The following is a 24,622-nucleotide window of genomic DNA, read 5'->3' on the forward strand; positions in this document are numbered from 1 at the left end:
ACTGCGGAATCTGGGTAATACATTCCAAGTTTTGTTTCTTTGCTAACTCCTGCTGTTCTATAGAAAAAATGGTTTTAAATTGAAAATCTGTAGAAAAATTGAACTGTTTTAATTTCTGATGCACTTTCCTTTAATTCCTGTAAAACATCTAAAGGGTTAATAAACTTCCTAAATGCCATTTTGAATACTTTGAAGGGTGCAGATTTTAAAATGGGGCAATTCATGAGGGATTCTGATATACAGGCTCTTAAAATCCACGTCAGAACTGAATTGGTCCTTAAAAAACTTCAGATTTTGAAATTTGCTAGTAAATGTGAACAATCACTGCTACATTTACATACTTTGTGGAGTCTAAAAGAAATAAAATAACACTTAGAAAATTATTGCAGTATAAAGTAGGCCTATGGGAAATGTTAATTATTAACTATGTTGTGGTGTTAGACTGTCTTAGGCCTTAGTCAGACGGGCGTTTTTTCGCCCGATTTGCGCATGCGCATGCATCCGGCGATTTTTTAAAACCATTGCTTTGCAATGGTATCGGACACATGAGCACTTTTTATGCGCTTGTCCGATAAATTATAGAACAGAAATCGCAGATCGCACCTATCTGCGATCTGCGATTCCTGTTCTCTTCTCTACATGCGCTCAATGGGGCCGGCGGCAGCAGTGCCGACCCCATTGAGAACATATAGAGGACAAATCATTCTTCTCTGCCACAGCTGTAACAGCTGTGGCAGAGAAGAACGCTGTTTGCCCATTGAATTCAATGGAGCCGGCAATACAGCCGGCTCCATTGAAAGCAATGGGCTGCCGGACAGCGCTGGATGAATTGTCGGGAAGGGCTTAAATATATAAGCCCTTCACTGCAATTCATCCAGAAAAGTGTTAAAATAAAAAATATATATATACTCACCTGCTCCCGGCAGTCGGAGATCCGCGCGGCCAGCCTGCAGTGTGTGTGAAGGGGGTGTGACTCAGACTTGCCCCTGATTGGCTCAGCCTGAGCCAATCAGAGGCAGGTCTCAGTCACACCCATTCATGAATTCATAAATGGGTGTGACTGAGACTTGCCTCTGATTGGCTCAGCGCTGAGCCAATCAGGGGCAAGTCTGAGTCACACCTCCTTCACACCCACTGCAGGCCGGCCGTGCGGATCTCCGGCTGCCAGGAGCAGGTGAGTATATATATTTTTTTTATTTTAACACTTTTCTGGATGAATTGCAAGGAAGGGCTTATATATTTAAGCCCTTCCCGACAATTCATCCCACACTTGCCCGCAGCGCATTGCTTTCAATGGAGCCGGCTGTATTGCCGGCTCCATTGAATGCAATGTGCTGGACAGCTCCGGCCCGTTTCTAATGAAACGCGGCTAGGAGCAGATTTTCGGGCGATTTTCGGGCACCGGTCACGCGATTTGCGGATGCGCATCCTTCATGCGATCCGCAAATCGCGCGAAAAAACGCCCGTCTGACTAAGGCCTTAGGGCGCATTCAGACAACCGTATATCGGCTGGGTTTTCACGCCCAGCCGATATACGGCGTCTCTCTCTGCAGGGGGAGGAGGCTGGAAGAGCCGGGAGCAGTGCTCTGAGCTCCTGCCCCCTCTCTGCCTCCTCCCCACCCCCCTGCACTATTTTCAATGAGGAGAGTCGGGACAGGGGCTGAGCTAATCCCGGAACATAGCCCCGCCCCATCCCACCTCCTCTCATTGCAAATAGTGCAGAGGGGCAGGGAGGGGGTGGAGAGGAGGCAGAGAGGGGGCTCTTTCAGCCTCCTACCCCTGCAGAGAGAGACGCCGTATATCAGCTGGGCGTGAAAACCCAGCCAATATACGGTCGTCTGAATGTCCCCCTACAAAGAGTGAATTTTTCAAAATTTTCAGTAAATTTGGATTTTTTTTTCTAATATGGACAAAATTTATTGATGCAATTTTTACACTAACATAAAGTACAATATGTCACGAAAAAACAATCTCAGAATCACATCGATAAGTAAAAGCATTTAAAAGTTATTACCACAAAAAATGACAGATGTCAAATTTGAAAAATAAGCCTTGGTCCTTAAAGGGGTTGTCCCGCGGCAGCAAGTGGGTCTATACACTTCTGTATGGCCATATTAATGCACTTTGTAATGTACATTGTGCATTAATTATGAGCCATACAGAAGTTATCAAAAGTTTTATACTTACCTGCTCCGTTGCTGGCGTCCTCGTCTCCATGGTGCCGACTAATTTTCGGCCTGTAATGGCCAAATTAGCCGCGCTTGCGCAGTCCGGGTCTTCTGCTGTCTTCAATGGGGCCGCTCGTGCAGAATGCCGACTCCGTGTAGCTCCGCCCCGTCACGTGCCGATTCCAGCCAATCAGGAGGCTGGAATCGGCAATGGACCGCACAGAAGCCCTGCGGTCCACAGAGAGAGAGGATCCCGGCGGCCATCTTCAGCAGGTGAGTATGAAGACGCCGGACCACCAGGATTCGGGTAAGTACTACCCGGTTTGTTTTTTTAACCCCTGCATCGGGGTTGTCTCGCGCCGAACGGGGGGGGGGGGGGGGGGGGTTAAAAAATAAAAAAAAACCGTTTCGGCGCGGGACAACCCCTTTAAGCCCAAAATAGGCCATGTCGTTAAGGGGCAAAATAAATGTTCCATGCACAACACTACTTTACATATCGATTTACACATTTCATATTCTACCAATCCATCTATTGAATTAAAACAAATAAGATCCACTGTAAATCATTATTTTTGTGTCATTATGGCTAATTTTAATATTTTAATAAAATGATTATAATCTGCATTGCTTTGTTTATCCCAACTATTAACAATAGAAGAATTCACTATATTGATCATTCTTTATTGTATAAGACATTGCTCACTTGCATCTTTTTGTCCATCAGCTTGTATGTACCCCATATTACTGGAGAGTGAACATCTTGATCATGGTCCTTGTTCTCTTCATGGTGTCCTATATTGCGGAGGTAAATGTTACCAAAGTTTATTATCATTTATCATTTTCTTTAGCAAATTAAAAGTAATACTGCACTTCAATAATAGGGACAGAAAAATCTGTTACAAAATGTATATATTTGCAAGGGCGGATTCAGACGAACGTATTTACGGAGGCATTTCCACACGTGCAAAAAGCGCCCATATAATGAGAAAAAGCGATGCTCAAGATTCCAATGGCTTCGTTCAGACAAATATTTTTCCTGCACAAAATCTTTGTTCGTGAAAAGATAGCACCTGCTTTACCTTTGCCCGTGTTAGGCAGAAAGCTGCCATAGACAGGTATGGTAGCACAAAAAAAGGTAGGGAGAGGGAATTAGAAGACAGCTGACCCTAATTTGGCATTTAATTGCCACGGGAAGGATGTAACACGCGAGCCTGTGAACTGATTTTTTTGATCACAAAAAAAGAAAATAAACCTATCTGCTAGCGCAGACATATCAGCCTGCTCCTTGCCATCTCCCAACTTAATTGATGCAAAAATAATTTACTTGTGTATTACGCAGTGAATGGTGTCAATGAAAGCACATTGATTTTCATTGATCCATCAACACTTAGGTATATTTATCGCCTTAAAAAGAATGCAGCATGTTGTATTTTAGGGCATATTCAGATGAGCATGGGTGCAACTATGCTCAACGGCAGGAAGAGTAGTTGTGCTGGAACGAGGGGAATTTCTTCCTTTTCAACAGCAGTGAAAACTTGTCGCCAGGAAAAGACAGGGGATGCCCGATCTTTCCCACACGTAGTTGAACTATATGCGGGAAAGATAGGGCAGGTCCTATCTTTTTCCAGACATACAATTCACAGCCAGGAAAAGAGGAAATGAAACCACTGAAATCCTTTGGAAATCAGTGTTTTTGTTTTGTCCTGTTACATGGGCGTGATTACCAGAGCTGTATAATGGAACAAAACCATGTTCGCCTGAATCTGCCATGTTACATGCAATAGACCACTATTGTTTTCTATGGGTGCGTAATAAACGCTGTACATACACAATTACATATGTGCAGCATCTATACACAATGTCGCTAGGCAAAAGAGCAGGAAAATGTAGAAAGAAAATGAAACAAGTCATTCTGCGTGTGACAGTGTGCGTGATATATACTGTCATGTGCAGTCAAAAACCACTGCGATATGCCCGTTCACAACGTGGTAAAGCACTACCTTATAGTGTATGTAATAGATCAGTAGTTGCCAAATATTGTAGTGGATTGTGATCTACCAGAAGACCTCAAAGCATGGACCAGTAGATCTGCATGATTACCTGGCTTTTCAGACTCTATTTGTTTTTGCATAGGTTTGTGTCTCAATGTGCCTGCCACCACCTAATTAAATGCTCATTGGTAAATCTTAAAGACACTTGTGATTCTTGGTCAGTGCTTTTAAGTGCTTCGAAGGACAAATGTATGCGCAAATACTCTCGCATGAACGGATTATATTTGTGCATGAACAAGAGTTGTCCGCAGGCTCACACCGTTCCCCTTGATTTTTTTAACCTTTCATAAACTTCCATGTCAGCTTTCTGCATAAAATGTAGAAAGTTTGGACAAGACTAGAGATGAGCGAACGTACTCGTCCGAGCTTGATATTCGTGCAAATATTAGGGTGTTCGGGATGCTCGTTACTCGTAACGAGTACCACGCGGTGTTCCGGTTACTTTCAGTTTCCTCTCTGAGACGTTAGCGCGCTTTTCTGGCCAATTGAAAGACAGGGAAGGCATTACAACTTCCCCCTGTGACGTTCAAGCCCTATACCACCCCCCTGCTGTGAGTGGCTGGGGCGATCAGATGTCACCCGAGTATAAAAATCGGCCCCTCCCGCGGCTCGGCTCAGATGCCTTGTGAGTTAGCTGAGGGACAGTGGTATCGTGCTGGAGCTGCTGTAGGGAGAGCGTTAGGAGTTAGTGTAGGCTTCAAGAACCCCAACGGTCCTTCTCAGGGCCACATCTAATAGTGTGCAGTACTGTGTTAGCACTGTATTTTTTATTTTTTTTTCAAAATTGGATCTGCAGAGCATTGCGCCCTGCAATAGGAACAGAAGTGGTGGTTAGGCAGGGAGAGTGTTAGCAGTGAGTGTTAGGCTTCAAGAACCCCAACGGTCCTTTCTAGGGCCACATCTATCCGTGTGCAGTACTGTCCAGGCTGCTGTTAGCAGTGTTGCATTTTTTTTTTTTTTCTCAAAACCGGCTGTGCAGACCATTGCACCCGGCATTAATACTACAGGGATAGAATTGTGTAGGCAGGGCCAGAAGACATACATTATTCATTGAATAGACGTGGCTTTTCCTTTGAAAAACAAGGGAAAAAATTCTATTTCGCCTGCCTCTGACAGTCCTCAGGGCTCTGGATACGTGTGTGCTGCGTGCAGAACGTTAAAAATAATCAGACGCAGCCAGCTACGTTTTACTGCAGGCTTGCGCCAATTTTTTTCCTGCATGGGAAATCCCTGATCTGCTGTAGCGAATAACTTTGCATCACTGCAGTTCTCTGACACATTTGCAGGGCCACAACACAGTTATTAAACTTAGTAGTATTCATTGAATACACGCAGTGTGGCTTGTCCTTTGAAAAACAAGGGAAAAAATTCTATTTTGGCTGCAGGCTTGCGCCACTTTCTTTCCTGCCTGGGAAATCAAATCACTGGTAATACACCATGCTGAGGGGTAGGGGTAGGCCTATAGGACGTGGACGTGGGCGAGGACGCGGAGGCCCAAGTCAGGGTGTGGGCACAGGCCGAGCCAGTGCGGTGGCCAGGGGTAGAGGCAGGGCCAGACCGAATAATCCACCAACTGTTTCCCAAAGCGCCCCCTCGCGCCATGCCACCCTGCACAGGTCAAGGTGCTCTACGGTGTGGCAGTTTTTCACAGAGACGCCTGACGACCGACGAACAGTGGTGTGCAACCTTTGTCGCGCCAAGATCAGCTGGGGAGGCACCACCAACATCATGCGCAGGCATATGATGGCCAAGCACCCCACAAGGTGGGACGATGCCCATTCACCGCCTCCGGTTTGCACCACTGCCTCTCCCCCTGTGCCCCAACCTGCCACTGAGATTCAACCCCCCTCTGAGGACACAGGCACTACCGTCTCCTGGCCTGCACCCACACCCTCACCTCCGCTGTCCTCGGCCCCATCCAGCAATGTCTCTCAGCGCAGCGTCCAGACGTCGCTAGCGCCACAGTTTGAGCGCAAGCGCAAGTACGACGCCACGCACCCGCACGCTCAAGCGTTAAACGTGCACATTGCAAAATTGATCAGCCTAGAGATGCCGCCGTATAGGGTTGTGGAAACGGAGGCTTTCAAAAGCATGATGGCGGCGGCGGCCCCGCGCTACTCCGTTCCCAGTCGCCACTACTTTTCCCCATGTGCCGTCCCAGGCCTGCACGACCATGTCTCCCGCAACATTGTACGCGCCCTCACCAACGCGGTTACTGCCAAGGTCCACTTAACAACAGACACGTGGACAAGCACAGGCGGGCAGGGCCACTATATCTCCCTGACGGCACATTGGGTGAATTTAGTGGAGGCTGGGACAGAGTCAGAGCCTGCGACCGCTCACGTCCTACCCACCCCCAGAATTGCGGGCCACAGCTCGGTGGTGGTATCTGCGGCGGTGTATGCTTCCTCCACTAAAGCACCTTCCTCCTCCTCCAACGCAACCTCTGCCTCGCAATCAAGATGTGTCAGCAGCACGTCGCCAGCAGTCTGTGTCACGCGGCGTGGCAGCACAGCGGTGGGCAAGCGTCAGCAGGCCGTGCTGAAACTACTCAGCTTAGGAGAGAAGAGGCACACGGCCCACGAACTGCTGCAGGGTCTGACAGAGCAGACCGACCGCTGGCTTGCGCCGCTGAGCCTCCAACCGGGCATGGTCGTGTGTGACAACGGCCGTAAGCTGGTGGCGGCTGTGCAGCTCGGCAGCCTGGCCCATGTCTTTAATTTGGTGGTTCAGCGCTTTCTGAAAAGCTACCCCCACTTGTCATACCTGCTCGGAAAGGTGCGCCAGCTCTGCGCACATTTCCGCAAATCCCACACGCACGCTGCCACCCTGCGGACACTGCAACATCGGTTTAATCTGCCAGTGCACCGACTGCTGTGCAACGTGCCCACACAGTGGAACTCTACGCTCCACATGTTGGCCAGACTCTATGAGCAGCGTAGAGCTATAGTGGAATACCAACTCCAACTTGCGCGGCGCAGTGTGAGTCAGCCTCCTCAATTATTTACAGAAGAGTGGCCCTGGTTGGCAGCCATCTGCCAGGTCCTTGGAAAATTTGAGGAGTCTACCCAGGTGGTGAGCGGCGATGCTGCAATCATTAGCGTCACCATTCCTCTGCTATGCATCTTGAGAAGTTCCCTGCAAAGCATAAAGGCAGACGCTTTGCGCTCGGAAACAGAGCCGGGGGAAGACAGTATGTCGCTGGATAGTCAGAGCACCCTCCTGTCTATATCTCAGCGCGTTGAGGAGGAGGAGGAGCATGAGGAGGAGGGGGAAGAGACAGCTTGGCCCACTGCTGACGGTACCCATGCTGCTTGCCTGTCATCCTTTCAGCGTGTATGGCCTGAGGAGGAGGAAAAGGAGGAGGAGGAGGATCCTGAAAGTGATCTTCCTAGTGAAGACAGCCATGTGTTGCGTACAGGTACCCTGGCACACATGGCTGACTTCATGTTAGGATGCCTTTCTCGTGACCCTCGCGTTACACGCATTCTGGCCACTACGGATTACTGGGTGTACACACTGCTCGACCCACGGTATAAGGAGAGCCTTTGCACTCTCATTCCCGAAGAAGAAAGGGGTTCGAGAATGATGCTATACCACAGGGCGCTGGTGGACAAGCTGATGGTAAACTTCCCATCCGACAGCGCTAGTGGCAGAAGGCGCAGTTCCGAGGGCCAGGTAGCAGGGGAGGCGCAGAGATCATGCAGCATGTACAGCGCAGGCAGGGGAACATTCTCCAAGGCCTTTGCCAGCTTTATGGCTCCCCACCAAGACTGTGTCACCGCTCCCCAGTCAAGGCTGAGTCGGCGGGAGCACTGTAAAAGGATGGTGAGGGAGTACGTAGCCGATCGCACGACCGTCCTCCGTGACGCCTCTGCCCCCTGCAACTACTGGGTGTCGAAGCTGGACACGTGGCCTGAACTCGCGCTGTATGCCCTGGAGGTGCTTGCTTGTTCTGCGGCTAGCGTCTTGTCAGAGAGTGTGTTTAGTGCGACTGGGGGAATCATCACGGATAAGCGTACCCACCTGTCAACCGACAGTGCCGACAGGCTTACATTCATCAAGATGAACAAAGCCTGGATTTCCCCAGACTTCTCTTCTTCACCAGCGGACAGCAGCGATACCTAAGCAATACGTATTATGCACCCGCGGATGGAAGCATCGTTCTCTCACCATCCAAAACGGGGACATTTCTGCTTCATCAATCTATGTATAATATTCCTCCTCCTCCTCCTCCTCCTCCTCCTCCTGCTCCTCCTCCTGAAACCTCATGTAATCACGCCGAATGGGCAATTTTTCTTAGGGCCACAAGGCTCAGTCATATAATTTTTCTAAACAATTTTTATACGTTTCAATGCTCTTAAAAGCGTTGAAACTTTAACTTGAACCAATTTTTCGTTAAACTGGGCTGCCTCCAGGCCTAGTTACCACTTAAGCCACATTAACCAAAGCGATTAATAGGTTTCACCTGCCCTCTTGGTTGGCCATGGCCAATTTTTACTGAGGTACATTAGTACTGTTGATACAGCAATTTTTGTGGCCCCTCGCCTACAGTGTAATCATAGCAATTTCTATGTTCTTCGCCTGCACTCATGGTACAGAAAGGTGTGTGGGGTTGGCCTACACTTTAGCTACATAAATGTAACTTGTGCCTTGTCTATACTGCAGCTACTGAAATGGAACGAAGACTGCGCTCCCACTATACTGCTGCTTCGGAATTGTTACTGGGGCCTGTCTTGAGTGCTACTATTACTGAAATGGAACGCATACTGTGCTCCCCCTATAATGCTGCTAGTGATATGTTAGTGGGGCCTGTCCTATTGCTACGGCTGAAATGTTACTAATTATGGGCTCTGCCTATACCGCTGCTAATGGTATGTCTCTGGGGTGTGGAAACAGAGGCTTCCCAAAGACATGATGGCGGCGAGGCCATTTCCCACCAACGCTGTTACTGTTAAGGTGCATATAACCACGGACACGTGGAGAGGACACGTAGTGCCTCCAAAACATCCCCCGCCACAGCCCACTTAATCCTGGCCACATTCCGAAAACCAACAAAATAAAACCGCGCTACTAGGTCCGCAGTCACCAACACATTACCATCAACGCGGTTACTGTTAAGGTACATATTACCAGTCTGACTGCGGCATGCAGTGTGGGCCGAAGCCCACCTGCATTAAGCACGACATTACTACCTCAGCTGTGTTGGGCAATGCAATGGGATATTTCTATGTACCGCCGGTGGCTTCCTGGCACCCACCCATGCTGTGGGTCCACAGGGAATTATAAATGCATCTGTTTCCACTTGTAAAGAACCCCAGTCTGACTGGGGCATGCAGTGTGGGCCGAAGCCCACCTGCATTAAGCACGACATTACTACCTCAGCTGTGTTGGGCAATGCAATGGGATATTTTTGTGTATCGCCGGTGGGTTCCAGGGAGCCACCCATGCTGTAGGTGCACACAGAGTTTAACCTACATGTGTCCACTTGTAAAGAACCCCAGTCTGAGTGGGGCATGCAGTGTGGGCCGAAGCCCACCTGCATTAAGCACGACATTACTACCTCAGCTGTGTTGGGCAATGCAATGGGATATTTCTATGTACCGCCGGTGGCTTCCTGGCACCCACCCATGCTGTGGGTCCACAGGGAATTATAAATGCATCTGTTTCCACTTGTAAAGAACCCCAGTCTGACTGGGGCATGCAGTGTGGGCCGAAGCCCACTAGCATTGAGCACGACATTACTACCTCAGCTGTGTTGGGCAATGCAATGGGATATTTTTGTGTATCGCCGGTGGGTTCCAGGGAGCCACCCATGCTGTCGGTCGACAGGGACTTCACAATAGGGAGTTGTACCTGCCTGTGTCTATGAATTAAAAAGCCCGGTCTGACTCGGGCATGCAGAGACACCTTGACAGAATGGTCTTGGAAGCATCGGCGTTTTGGCTCCGCCCCCTTGTACGCATCATAGCGTAGCTCCGCCCCCATCACGTGCCGATTCCAACCAATCGGGAGGCTGGAACTGGCACACGTCATGGGGCGGAGCTACGCGATGATGCGTACAAGGGGGCGGAGCCAAAACGCCGATGCTTACAAGACCAGCCGAAGGGAGAAGATGCATCTGCGCAAGCGCGTCTAAAAAAGCAAGGGTCAGAAACGCTCTTTTCTCCTTAGGGAGAGCAACTATATACTATAAATAAGTGAGGAGACTCAAATGGCCACGCACGCTCCTCTGGGTAATATGCAAATAAGGGAGATGGAATAAATCCTCCACAGTGCCACCTACTGAAAGGCAGCATTCCTTCGAGTCAAAGTGGGACTTTTTATACAAGTCTTGCTACAATGACTGGGAATCAAAAGCAAAGCCAGACCCCATGTACATACAGCTGTTTCCGGGTTATTGCCCATCATCAGTGTACAGTAGGAGTCTGGCTTTTGCTAGTGAGAGGCCAGGGACAGGGGTCAGAAACGCTCTTTTCTCCTTAGGGAGAGCAACTATATACTATAAATAAGTGAGGAGACTCAAATGGCCACGCACGCTCCTCTGGGTAATATGCAAATAAGGGAGATGGAATAAATCCTCCACAGTGCCACCTACTGAAAGGCAGCATTCCTTCGAGTCAAAGTGGGACTTTTTATACAAGTCTTGCTACAATGACTGGGAATCAAAAGCAAAGCCAGACCCCATGTACATACAGCTGTTTCCGGGTTATTGCCCATCATCAGTGTACAGTAGGAGTCTGGCTTTTGCTAGTGAGAGGCCAGGGACAGGGGTCAGAAACGCTCTTTTCTCCTTAGGGAGAGCAACTATATACTATAAATAAGTGAGGAGACTCAAATGGCCACGCACGCTCCTCTGGGTAATATGCAAATAAGGGAGATGGAATAAATCCTCCACAGTGCCACCTACTGAAAGGCAGCATTCCTTCGAGTCAAAGTGGGACTTTTTATACAAGTCTTGCTACAATGACTGGGAATCAAAAGCAAAGCCAGACCCCATGTACATACAGCTGTTTCCGGGTTATTGCCCATCATCAGTGTACAGTAGGAGTCTGGCTTTTGCTAGTGAGAGGCCAGGGACAGGGGTCAGAAACGCTCTTTTCTCCTTAGGGAGAGCAACTATATACTATAAATAAGTGAGGAGACTCAAATGGCCACGCACGCTCCTCTGGGTAATATGCAAATAAGGGAGATGGAATAAATCCTCCACAGTGCCACCTACTGAAAGGCAGCATTCCTTCGAGTCAAAGTGGGACTTTTTATACAAGTCTTGCTACAATGACTGGGAATCAAAAGCAAAGCCAGACCCCATGTACATACAGCTGTTTCCGGGTTATTGCCCATCATCAGTGTACAGTAGGAGTCTGGCTTTTGCTAGTGAGAGGCCAGGGACAGGGGTCAGAAACGCTCTTTTCTCCTTAGGGAGAGCAACTATATACTATAAATAAGTGAGGAGACTCAAATGGCCACGCACGCTCCTCTGGGTAATTTGCTTTTGATTCCCAGTCATTGTAGCAAGACTTGTATAAAAAGTCCCACTTTGACTCGAAGGAATGCTGCCTTTCAGTAGGTGGCACTGTGGAGGATTTATTCCATCTCCCTTATTTGCATATTACCCAGAGGAGCGTGCGTGGCCATTTGAGTCTCCTCACTTATTTATAGTATATAGTTGCTCTCCCTAAGGAGAAAAGAGCGTTTCTGACCCCTGTCCCTGGCCTCTCACTAGCAAAAGCCAGACTCCTACTGTACACTGATGATGGGCAATAACCCGGAAACAGCTGTATGTACATGGGGTCTGGCTTTGCTTTTGATTCCCAGTCATTGTAGCAAGACTTGTATAAAAAGTCCCACTTTGACTCGAAGGAATGCTGCCTTTCAGTAGGTGGCACTGTGGAGGATTTATTCCATCTCCCTTATTTGCATATTACCCAGAGGAGCGTGCGTGGCCATTTGAGTCTCCTCACTTATTTATAGTATATAGTTGCTCTCCCTAAGGAGAAAAGAGCGTTTCTGACCCCTGTCCCTGGCCTCTCACTAGCAAAAGCCAGACTCCTACTGTACACTGATGATGGGCAATAACCCGGAAACAGCTGTATGTACATGGGGTCTGGCTTTGCTTTTGATTCCCAGTCATTGTAGCAAGACTTGTATAAAAAGTCCCACTTTGACTCGAAGGAATGCTGCCTTTCAGTAGGTGGCACTGTGGAGGATTTATTCCATCTCCCTTATTTGCATTAAAAAAGCAAGAAGACACCGAAGTTAGACGGAACCATGGCAACGGGGACGCTAGCAACGGAGCAGGTAAGTGAATAACTTCTGTATGGCTCATATTTAATGCACGATGTATATTACAAAGTGCATTAATATGGCCATACAGAAGTGTATAACCCCACTTGCTTTCACGAGACAACCTCTTTAATTACAGCGTTCTGTTTCTGCATTACTGGTAATACAGCATGCTGAGGGGTAGGGTTAGGCCTAGAGGACGTGGACGCGGCCGAGGACGCGGAGGCCCAAGTCAGGGTGTGGGCACAGGCTGAGCCAGTGCGGTGGCCAGGGGTAGAGGCATGGCCAGACCGAATAATCCACCAAATGTTTCCCAAAGCGCCCCCTCGCGCCATGCCACTCTGCAGAGGTCAAGGTGCTCAACGGTGTGGCAGTTTTTCACAGAGACGCCTGACGACCGACGAACAGTGGTGTGCAACCTTTGTCGCGCCAAGATCAGCTGGGGAGCCACCACCACCAGCATGCGCAGGCATATGATGGCCAAGCACCCCACAAGGTGGGACGAAGGCCGTTCACCGCCTCCGGTTTGCACCACTGCCTCTCCCCCTGTGCCCCAACCTGCCACTGAGATCCAACCCACCTCTCACGACACAGGCACTACCGTCTCCTGGCCTGCACCCACACCCTCACCTCCGCTGTCCTCGGCCCCATCCAGCAATGTCTCTCAGCGCAGCGTCCAGACGTCGCTAGCGCCACTGTTTGAGCGCGAGCGCAAGTACACCGCCACGCACCCACACGCTCAAGCGTTAAACGTGCACATTGCTAAATTGATCAGCCTAGAGATGCTGCCGTATAGGCTTGTGGAAACGGAGGCTTTCAAAAGCATGATGGCGGCGGCGGCCACACGCTACTCAGTTCCCAGTCGCCACTACTTTTCCCGATGTCCCGTCCCAGGCCAGCACGACCACGTCTCCCGCAACATTGTACGCGCCCTCACCAACGCGGTTACTGCCAAGGTCCACTTAACAACAGACACGTGGACAAGCACAGGCGGGCAGGGCCACTATATCTCCCTGACGGCACATTGGGTGAATTTAGTGGAGGCTGGGACAGAGTCAGAGCCTGGGACCGCTCACGTCCTACCCACCCCTCGAATTGCGTGCCCCAGCTCGGTGGTGGTATCTGCGGCGGTGTATGCTTCCTCCACTAAACCACCCCCCTCCTCCTCCTCCTACACAACCTCTGTCTCGCAATCAAGATGTGTCAGCAGCAGCACGTCGCCAGCAGTCGGTGTCGCGCGGCATGGCAGTACAGCGGTGGGCAAGCGTCAGCAGGCCGTGCTGAAACTACTCAGCTTAGGAGAGAAGAGGCACAAGGCCCAAGAAACTGCTGCAGGGTCTGACAGAGCAGACCGACCGCTGGCTTGCGCCGCTGAGCCTCCAACTGGGCATGGTCGTGTGTGACAATGGCCGTAACCTGGTGGCGGCTCTGCAGCTCGGCAGCCTCACGCACGTGCCATGCCTGGCCCATGTCTTTAATTTGGTGGTTCAGCGCTTTCTGAAAAGCTACCCACACTTGTCATACCTGCTCAGAAAGGTGCGCCGGCTCTGCGCACATTTCCGCAAGTCCCACACGGACGCTGCCACCCTGCAACATCGGTTTCATCTGCCAGTGCACCGATTGATGTGCAACGTGCCCACACAGTGGAACTCTACGCTCCACATGTTGGCCAGACTCTATGAGCAGCGTAGAGCTATAGTGGAATACCAACTCCAACTTGCGCGGCGCAGTGTGAGTCAGCCTCCTCAATTATTTACAGAAGAGTGGCCCTGGTTGGCAGCCATCTGCCAGGTCCTTGGAAAATTTGAGGAGTCTACCCAGGTGGTGAGCGGCGATGCTGCAATCATTAGCGTCACCATTCCTCTGCTATGCATCTTGAGAAGTTCCCTGCAAAGCATAAAGGCAGACGCTTTGCGCTCGGAAACAGAGCCGGGGGAAGACAGTATGTCGCTGGATAGTCAGAGCACCCTCCTGTCTATATCTCAGCGCGTTGAGGAGGAGGAGGAGCATGAGGAGGAGGGGGAAGAGACAGCTTGGCCCACTGCTGACGGTACCCATGCTGCTTGCCTGTCATCCTTTCAGCGTGTATGGCCTGAGGAGGAGGAAAAGGAGGAGGAGGAGGATCCTGAAAGTGATCTTCCTAGTGAAGACAGCCATGTGTTGCGTACAGGTACCCTGGCACACATGGCTGACTTCATGTTAGGATGCCTTTCTCGTGACCCTCGCGTTACACGCATTCTGGCCACTACGGATTACTGGGTGTACACACTGCTCGACCCACGGTATAAGGAGAGCCTTTGCACTCTCATTCCCGAAGAAGAAAGGGGTTCGAGAATGATGCTATACCACAGGGCGCTGGTGGACAAGCTGATGGTAAACTTCCCATCCGACAGCGCTAGTGGCAGAAGGCGCAGTTCCGAGGGCCAGGTAGCAGGGGAGGCGCAGAGATCATGCAGCATGTACAGCGCAGGCAGGGGAACATTCTCCAAGGCCTTTGCCAGCTTTATGGCTCCCCACCAAGACTGTGTCACCGCTCCCCAGTCAAGGCTGAGTCGGCGGGAGCACTGTAAAAGGATGGTGAGGGAGTACGTAGCCGATCGCACGACCGTCCTCCGTGACGCCTCTGCCCCCTGCAACTACTGGGTGTCGAAGCTGGACACGTGGCCTGAACTCGCGCTGTATGCCCTGGAGGTGCTTGCTTGTTCTGCGGCTAGCGTCTTGTCAGAGAGTGTGTTTAGTGCGACTGGGGGAATCATCACGGATAAGCGTACCCACCTGTCAACCGACAGTGCCGACAGGCTTACATTCATCAAGATGAACAAAGCCTGGATTTCCCCAGACTTCTCTTCTTCACCAGCGGACAGCAGCGATACCTAAGCAATACGTATTATGCACCCGCGGATGGAAGCATCGTTCTCTCACCATCCAAAACGGGGACATTTCTGCTTCATCAATCTATGTATAATATTCCTCCTCCTCCTCCTCCTCCTCCTCCTCCTCCTGCTCCTCCTCCTGAAACCTCATGTAATCACGCCGAATGGGCAATTTTTCTTAGGGCCACAAGGCTCAGTCATATAATTTTTCTAAACAATTTTTATACGTTTCAATGCTCTTAAAAGCGTTGAAACTTTAACTTGAACCAATTTTTCGTTAAACTGGGCTGCCTCCAGGCCTAGTTACCACTTAAGCCACATTAACCAAAGCGATTAATAGGTTTCACCTGCCCTCTTGGTTGGCCATGGCCAATTTTTACTGAGGTACATTAGTACTGTTGATACAGCAATTTTTGTGGCCCCTCGCCTACAGTGTAATCATAGCAATTTCTATGTTCTTCGCCTGCACTCATGGTACAGAAAGGTGTGTGGGGTTGGCCTACACTTTAGCTACATAAATGTAACTTGTGCCTTGTCTATACTGCAGCTACTGAAATGGAACGAAGACTGCGCTCCCACTATACTGCTGCTTCGGAATTGTTACTGGGGCCTGTCTTGAGTGCTACTATTACTGAAATGGAACGCATACTGTGCTCCCCCTATAATGCTGCTAGTGATATGTTAGTGGGGCCTGTCCTATTGCTACGGCTGAAATGTTACTAATTATGGGCTCTGCCTATACCGCTGCTAATGGTATGTCTCTGGGGTGTGGAAACAGAGGCTTCCCAAAGACATGATGGCGGCGAGGCCATTTCCCACCAACGCTGTTACTGTTAAGGTGCATATAACCACGGACACGTGGAGAGGACACGTAGTGCCTCCAAAACATCCCCCGCCACAGCCCACTTAATCCTGGCCACATTCCGAAAACCAACAAAATAAAACCGCGCTACTAGGTCCGCAGTCACCAACACATTACCATCAACGCGGTTACTGTTAAGGTACATATTACCAGTCTGACTGCGGCATGCAGTGTGGGCCGAAGCCCACCTGCATTAAGCACGACATTACTACCTCAGCTGTGTTGGGCAATGCAATGGGATATTTCTATGTACCGCCGGTGGCTTCCTGGCACCCACCCATGCTGTGGGTCCACAGGGAATTATAAATGCATCTGTTTCCACTTGTAAAGAACCCCAGTCTGACTGGGGCATGCAGTGTGGGCCGAAGCCCACCTGCATTAAGCACGACATTACTACCTCAGCTGTGTTGGGCAATGCAATGGGATATTTTTGTGTATCGCCGGTGGGTTCCAGGGAGCCACCCATGCTGTAGGTGCACACAGAGTTTAACCTACATGTGTCCACTTGTAAAGAACCCCAGTCTGAGTGGGGCATGCAGTGTGGGCCGAAGCCCACCTGCATTAAGCACGACATTACTACCTCAGCTGTGTTGGGCAATGCAATGGGATATTTCTATGTACCGCCGGTGGCTTCCTGGCACCCACCCATGCTGTGGGTCCACAGGGAATTATAAATGCATCTGTTTCCACTTGTAAAGAACCCCAGTCTGACTGGGGCATGCAGTGTGGGCCGAAGCCCACTAGCATTGAGCACGACATTACTACCTCAGCTGTGTTGGGCAATGCAATGGGATATTTTTGTGTATCGCCGGTGGGTTCCAGGGAGCCACCCATGCTGTCGGTCGACAGGGACTTCACAATAGGGAGTTGTACCTGCCTGTGTCTATGAATTAAAAAGCCCGGTCTGACTCGGGCATGCAGAGACACCTTGACAGAATGGTCTTGGAAGCATCGGCGTTTTGGCTCCGCCCCCTTGTACGCATCATAGCGTAGCTCCGCCCCCATCACGTGCCGATTCCAGCCAATCGGGAGGCTGGAACCGGCACACGTCATGGGGCGGAGCTACGCGATGATGCGTACAAGGGGGCGGAGCCAAAACGCCGATGCTTACAAGACCAGCCGAAGGGAGAAGATGCATCTGCGCAAGCGCGTCTAAAAAAGCAAGAAGACACCGAAGTTAGACGGAACCATGGCAACGGGGACGCTAGCAACGGAGCAGGTAAGTGAATAACTTCTGTATGGCTCATATTTAATGCACGATGTATATTACAAAGTGCATTAATATGGCCATACAGAAGTGTATAACCCCACTTGCTTTCACGAGACAACCTCTTTAATTACAGCGTTCTGTTTCTGCATTACTGGTAATACAGCATGCTGAGGGGTAGGGTTAGGCCTAGAGGACGTGGACGCGGCCGAGGACGCGGAGGCCCAAGTCAGGGTGTGGGCACAGGCTGAGCCAGTGCGGTGGCCAGGGGTAGAGGCATGGCCAGACCGAATAATCCACCAAATGTTTCCCAAAGCGCCCCCTCGCGCCATGCCACTCTGCAGAGGTCAAGGTGCTCAACGGTGTGGCAGTTTTTCACAGAGACGCCTGACGACCGACGAACAGTGGTGTGCAACCTTTGTCGCGCCAAGATCAGCTGGGGAGCCACCACCACCAGCATGCGCAGGCATATGATGGCCAAGCACCCCACAAGGTGGGACGAAGGCCGTTCACCGCCTCCGGTTTGCACCACTGCCTCTCCCCCTGTGCCCCAACCTGCCACTGAGATCCAACCCACCTCTCACGACACAGGCACTACCGTCTCCTGGCCTGCACCCACACCCTCACCTCCGCTGTCCTCGGCCCCATCCAGCAATGTCTCTCAGCGCAGCGTCCAGACGTCGCTAGCGCCACTGTTTGAGCGCGAGCGCAAGTACACCGCCACGCACCCACACGCTCAAGCGTTAAACGTGCACATTGCTAAATTGATCAGCCTAGAGATGCTGCCGTATAGGCTTGTGGAAACGGAGGCTTTCAAAAGCATGATGGCGGCGGCGGCCACACGCTACTCAGTTCCCAGTCGCCACTACTTTTCCCGATGTCCCGTCCCAGGCCAGCACGACCACGTCTCCCGCAACATTGTACGCGCCCTCACCAACGCGGTTACTGCCAAGGTCCACTTAACAACAGACACGTGGACAAGCACAGGCGGGCAGGGCCACTATATCTCCCTGACGGCACATTGGGTGAATTTAGTGGAGGCTGGGACAGAGTCAGAGCCTGGGACCGCTCACGTCCTACCCACCCCTCGAATTGCGTGCCCCAGCTCGGTGGTGGTATCTGCGGCGGTGTATGCTTCCTCCACTAAACCACCCCCCTCCTCCTCCTCCTACACAACCTCTGTCTCGCAATCAAGATGTGTCAGCAGCAGCACGTCGCCAGCAGTCGGTGTCGCGCGGCATGGCAGTACAGCGGTGGGCAAGCGTCAGCAGGCCGTGCTGAAACTACTCAGCTTAGGAGAGAAGAGGCACAAGGCCCAAGAAACTGCTGCAGGGTCTGACAGAGCAGACCGACCGCTGGCTTGCGCCGCTGAGCCTCCAACTGGGCATGGTCGTGTGTGACAATGGCCGTAACCTGGTGGCGGCTCTGCAGCTCGGCAGCCTCACGCACGTGCCATGCCTGGCCCATGTCTTTAATTTGGTGGTTCAGCGCTTTCTGAAAAGCTACCCACACTTGTCATACCTGCTCAGAAAGGTGCGCCGGCTCTGCGCACATTTCCGCAAGTCCCACACGGACGCTGCCACCCTGCAACATCGGTTTCATCTGCCAGTGCACCGATTGCTGTGCGACGTGCCCACACAGTGGAACTCTACGCTCCACATGTTGGCCAGGCTCTATGAGCAGCGTAGAGCTATTGTGGAATACCAACTCCAACATGGGCGGCGTAGTGGGAGTCAGCCTCCTCAATTATTTACAGAAGAGTGGGCCTGGTTGGCAGCCATCTGCCAGGTCCTTGGAAACTTTGAGGAGTCTACCCAGTTGCTGAGCGCGGATGCTGCAATCATTAGCATCACCATTCCTCTGCTATGCCTCTTGAGAAGTTCCCTGCAAAGCATAAAGGCAGATGCTTTGCACTCGGAAACGGAGGCGGGGGAAGACAGTATGTCGCTGGATAGTCAGAGCACCCTCATGTCTATATCTCAGCGCGTTGAGGAGGAGGAGGAGGGGGAGGAGCATGAAGAGGACGGGGAAGAGACAGCTTGGCCCACTGCTGAGGGTACACATGCTGCTTGCCTGTCATCCTTTCAGCGTGTATGGCCAGAGGAGGAGGAGGAGGAGGATCTTGAAAGTGATCTTCCTAGTGAGCACAGCCATGTGTTGCGTACAGGTACCCTGGCACACATGGCTGACTTCATGTTACGATGCCTTTCTCGTGACCCTCGCGTTTCACGCATTCTGGCCTCTACGGATTACTGGGTGTACACACTGCTCGACCCACGGTATAAGGAGAACCTTTCCACTCTCATACCCGAAGAGGAAAGGGGTTCGAGAGTGATGCTATACCACAGGACCCTGGCGGACAAGCTGATGGTAAAATTCCCATCCGACAGCGCTAGTGGCAGAAGGCGCAGTTCCGAGGGCCAGGTAGCAGGGGAGGCGCGGAGATCAGGCAGCATGTACAGCACAGGCAGGGGAACACTCTCTAAGGCCTTTGACAGCTTTATGGCTCCCCAGCAAGACTGTGTCACCGGTCCCCAGTCAAGGCTGAGTTGGCGGGAGCACTGTAAAAGGATGGTGAGGGAGTACGTAGCCGATCGCACGACCGTCCTCGGTGACGCCTCTGCCCCCTACAACTACTGGGTGTCGAAGCTGGACACGTGGCCTCAACTCGCGCTGTATGCCCTGGAGGTGCTTGCTTGTCATGCGGCTAGCATCTTGTCAGAGAGTGTGTTTAGTGCGGCTGGGGGAATCATCACGGATAAGCGTACTCACCTGTCAACCGACAGTGCCGACAGGCTTACACTCATCAAGATGAACAAAGCTCGGATTTTCCCAGACTTCTCTTCTCCACCAGTGGACAGCAGCGATACCTAAGCAATACGTAGGCTGCACCCGCGGATGGAAGCATCGTTCTCTATCACCATCAAAAACGGGGACATTTTTGCTTCATCAATCTGTGTATAGTATTCATCCTCCTCCTCCTGCTCCTCCTCCTGAAACCTCACGTAATCACGCCGAATGGGCAATTTTTCTTAGGGCCACAAGGCTCAGTCATATAATTTTTCTAAACAATTTTTATACGTTTCAATGCTCATTAAAGCGTTGAAACTTCCACGTGAACCAATTTTTATTTAAACTGGGCTGCCTCCAGGCCTAGTTACCAATTAAGCCACATTAACCAAAGCGATTAATGGGTTTCACCTGCCCTCTTGGTTGGGCATGGGCAATTTTTCTGAGGTACATTAGTACTGCTGGTACACCAATTTTTTGGGGCCCTCGCCTACAGTGTAATCCAATTAATTTTTTGCCCACCTGCATTACAGCTGACGTTACCTCAGCTGTGATGGGCAATGCAATGGGATATATTTATGTACCGCCGGTGGCTTCCTGGCACCCACCCATGCTGTGGGTCCTCACGGAGTTGTAACTACATCTGTCCACTTCTAAAGAACCCCAATCTGACTGGGGCATGCAGTGTGGGCCGAAGCCCACCTGCATTAAGCACGACATTACCTCAGCTGTGATGGGCAATGCAATGGGATATATTTATGTACCGCCGGTGGCTTCCTGGCACCCACCCAAGCTGTGGGTCCACACGGAGTTGTAACTACATCTGTCCACTTCTAAAGAACCCCAGTCAGACTGGGGCATGCAGTGTGGGCCGAAGCCCATCTGTATTAAGCACGACATTACCTCAGCTGTGATGGGCAATGCAATGGGATATATTTATGTACCGCCGGTGGGTTCCAGGGAGCCACCCATGCTGTCGGTCCACAGGGACTTCACAATAGGGAGTTGTACCTGCCTGTGTCTATGAATTAAAAACCCCGGTCAGGTTGGGGCATGCAGTGTGGGCCGAAGTCCACCTGCATTTAATCGGACGTTACCTCAGCTGTGATGGGCACTGCAATGGGATACGTTTATGTACAGCGGGTGGGTTCCAGGGAGCCACCCATGCTGTGGGTCCACAGGGAGTTGTAACTGCATGTATCCACTTCTAAAGAACCCCAGTCTGACTGGGGCATGCAGTGTGGGCCGAAGCCCACCTGCATTAAACATGACATTACCTCAGCTGTGATGGGCAATGCAATGGGATATATTTATGTACCGCCGGTGGCTTCCTGGCACCCACCCATGCTGTCGGTCCACAGGGACTTCACAATAGGGAGTTGTACCTGCCTGTGTCTATGAATTAAAAACCCCGGTCAGGTTGGGGCATGCAGTGTGGGCCGAAGCCCACCTGCATTTATTCTGACGTTAGCTCTGCTGTCCAGGGCACTGCAATGGGATACGTTTATGTACAGCCGGTGGGTTCCAGGGAGCCACCCATGCTGTGGGTGCACACGGAATTCCCATTGCGGAGTTGTACCTGCCTGTGACTATTTATAAAAAACCGCGGTCTGACTGGGGCATGCAGACACCTTGACAGAATGAATAGTGTGTGGCACATAGGTTCCCCATTGCTATGCCCACGTCTGCAGCTCCAGATGCAGGTGGCACAGGATTGGATTTCTCATTGCTTATGTACAGCATTGTGGACTATCGCCCCGCCCCTTTTAAAGAGGGTCGCTGCCTTGCCATGCCAACCCCCTGCAGTGTGTGCCTGCTTTTCCTCTGGCAGACGCACTTATAAATAGACATGAGGGTGGTGTGGCATGAGTGTAGCTGAAGGCTGCGCAGGGACACTGTGGTGTGCGCTGTGGACACTGCGTCGTGCAGGGGGGGGGGGGGGTTGGTCAGCATGTAACCCAGGAGAAGTGGCAGCGGAGTGTCATGCAGGCAGTGATTGTGCTTTGTTGGAGGTAGTGTGGTGCTTAGCTAAGGTATGCATTGCTAATGAGGGCTTTTCAGAAGTCAAAGTTGTTGGGAGGTGGGGGGGGGGGCACTCTTGCCGCTATTGTGGCTTAATAGTGGGACCTGGGAACTTGAGATGCAGCCCAACATGTAGCCCCTCGCCTGCCCTATCGGTTGCTGTGTCGTTCCCATCACTTTCTTGAATTGCCCAGATTTTCACAAATGAAAACCTTAGCGAGCATCGGCGATATACAAAAATGCTCGGGTCGCCCATTGACTTCAATGGGGTTCGTTATTCGAAACGAACCCTCGAGCATCGCGAAAAGTTCGTCCCGAGTAACGAGCACCCGAGCATTTTGGTGCTCGCTCATCTCTAATCTAATCTCTAATCTAACAGGCACTTGTGAGTCTTGGTAAGGGCTCTTAAGGGCTTTGGCAGACAGGGTATGCGCAAATACCCTCGTAGCAACGGATTATATTTGCACATGAACAAGGGTTGTCCGCAGGCTCACACCTTTCCCCTTGTTTTTTTTTACCTGCCATAGACTTTTATAGGCCTATTGTTTCTCGCAAACAGAATTTGCACGTGAGAAACATGCTAATGAGAATAAAACAATTGAAATCAATGGCTTCATTTTGTCATGTTTACGGGCTTGAGTTTTACGCGTGCAAAATTTTGCGCAAACACGTTAGACTGTTTAAGCCCCAACTGTCTGCCAGTCAATATTCTTTTGTGTATATAGATTTTAATGTCCGAGCATATCACAAAAGAGCGTCCTTTTGCAATCTATTTGGCAGGATACGTCAGGATCCCATAGTCCCAATTTTGTTGAAAAGCGTACTCCAGTATTGGGACAGTTCACCGTCATGTATGCACAAGGCAGGAAAGTTGAGTGAATATAAAGAAAATGTAAAAGTCTTTATTTACAAAGCAGAGGAATGCTGTAAAAGAAAAATGAGACTATACTCACTTTCGCTGCCCGCCTCCCCCACTGCACTAGTTGCCATCCCTCTGATGACCGCTTGCTTCCCAGCAGTCGGTCACATGTTTTCTAAACACATGACTGCTGTAGCAAATTCCTGGCTACAGTGTTGTGAGGCCAATGATTGACTGCAGTGGTCACATGCTCAGGAGGCACATCATTGTGCTACCTGGAGGTGAGAGGAGACCAGGGGGACCAGAGAGACTAAGGAAGCAAAATAGATAGGTAAAGTCCTTTTTTTTTTCTTACAGCATTCTCCTGCTTATAATGAAAATTTAAAGCTGTTGGCAAACTCCTTTAATAACTAAGTGCACCTTCTGATGTGGCAGATTATGTAACTGTAAATCTGTGCCACACATAGAAATGGGATTAAGGGCATGGATTGTTCCAAACTCCATTCAGATGGATGACACCACTGCAGAAGTTTCAGCAACAACTCTGGTGCATGTGAACACAACCTAGTAGTATTCTTGCAGACATTTTTCAAATTCTAGTGGAAATTCTACATTTTATCACAGCAATGGCATTACAACTCAACATGGTTCTGTTGATTATGTGAAGATATACTCACAACAAGGAACTTACAATATACGGTCGAGTACCATGCTACTATTTTGATTGAATGCGACTGCTATTGCTGATAACACAGAGCACCACCAGATCTTTCCACTTGTTTTGGATTCTGCATACCTGATAGCCCCAAATAGATGTATAAGAGGCTCGCACTAACTCTTTTTAATATTTGTTTTTTCCCAGATGTGGTTTATTGAAAATAGAAAACTCTGGCTCTGGATAAAGAGACGGTTTAATTACAAATCAAAGAGCCAATACAGACAGTTGCAAAGGAAATTGCAGAAAGATCCAGAGTGGCCTCCACAGAATAGAACGGACTATGCTGCACCAATTACTGAAAAAGAATCTGAACAAACAATTGTAACTGTAATGTGAATGCAACAAAGTGGAAAATTAATATAACTTGTTTTGCTCGTTAAGGCTGGATTCACACGAACGTATATCGGCTCGGTTTTCACGCCGAGCCGATATACGTCGTCTCTCTCTGCAGGGGGGAGCCTGGAAGAGCCAGGAGCAGTGCTCTGAGCTCCCGCCCCCTCTTTGCCTCCTCTCCGCCCCTCTGCATTATTTGCAATGAGGAGAGGCGGGACGGGGGCAGGGCTAATTCTCGGAACTTAGCCCCACCCCCGCCCCACCTCCTTTCACCTCCTTCATTGCAAATAGTGCAGAGGGGCGGAGAGGAGGCAGAGAGGGGGCGGGAGCTCAGTTCCTGCTCCTGGCTCTTCCATCCTCCCCCCCCCCCTGCAGATGAGGACGACGTATATCGGCTGGGCATGAAAATCAAGCCGATATACGTTTGTGTGAATCCAGCCTAAATGTGAGAGA

At 50.5% G+C, this 24,622-nt stretch overlaps 1 protein-coding gene across 1 annotated transcript in view; it reads left to right on the forward strand.

The window, feature by feature from the left end:
- LOC136627036 (probable cation-transporting ATPase 13A4) overlaps positions 1 to 24,275 on the forward strand; it is a 218,476-nt gene extending 194,201 nt beyond the window's left edge. Inside the window, exons 29-30 of the mRNA XM_066601991.1 lie at positions 2,893 to 2,973; positions 23,981 to 24,275. Coding sequence (XP_066458088.1) covers positions 2,893 to 2,973; positions 23,981 to 24,172 — 273 coding nt within the window. The 3' untranslated portion in view covers positions 24,173 to 24,275. The remainder of the gene's footprint in view (positions 1 to 2,892; positions 2,974 to 23,980) is intronic.
- Positions 24,276 to 24,622: the final 347 nt, after the last annotated feature.

Source organism: Eleutherodactylus coqui, chromosome 1 (genome assembly GCF_035609145.1).
Source record: "Eleutherodactylus coqui strain aEleCoq1 chromosome 1, aEleCoq1.hap1, whole genome shotgun sequence".
Taxonomy (NCBI): Eukaryota; Metazoa; Chordata; class Amphibia; order Anura; family Eleutherodactylidae; genus Eleutherodactylus; species Eleutherodactylus coqui.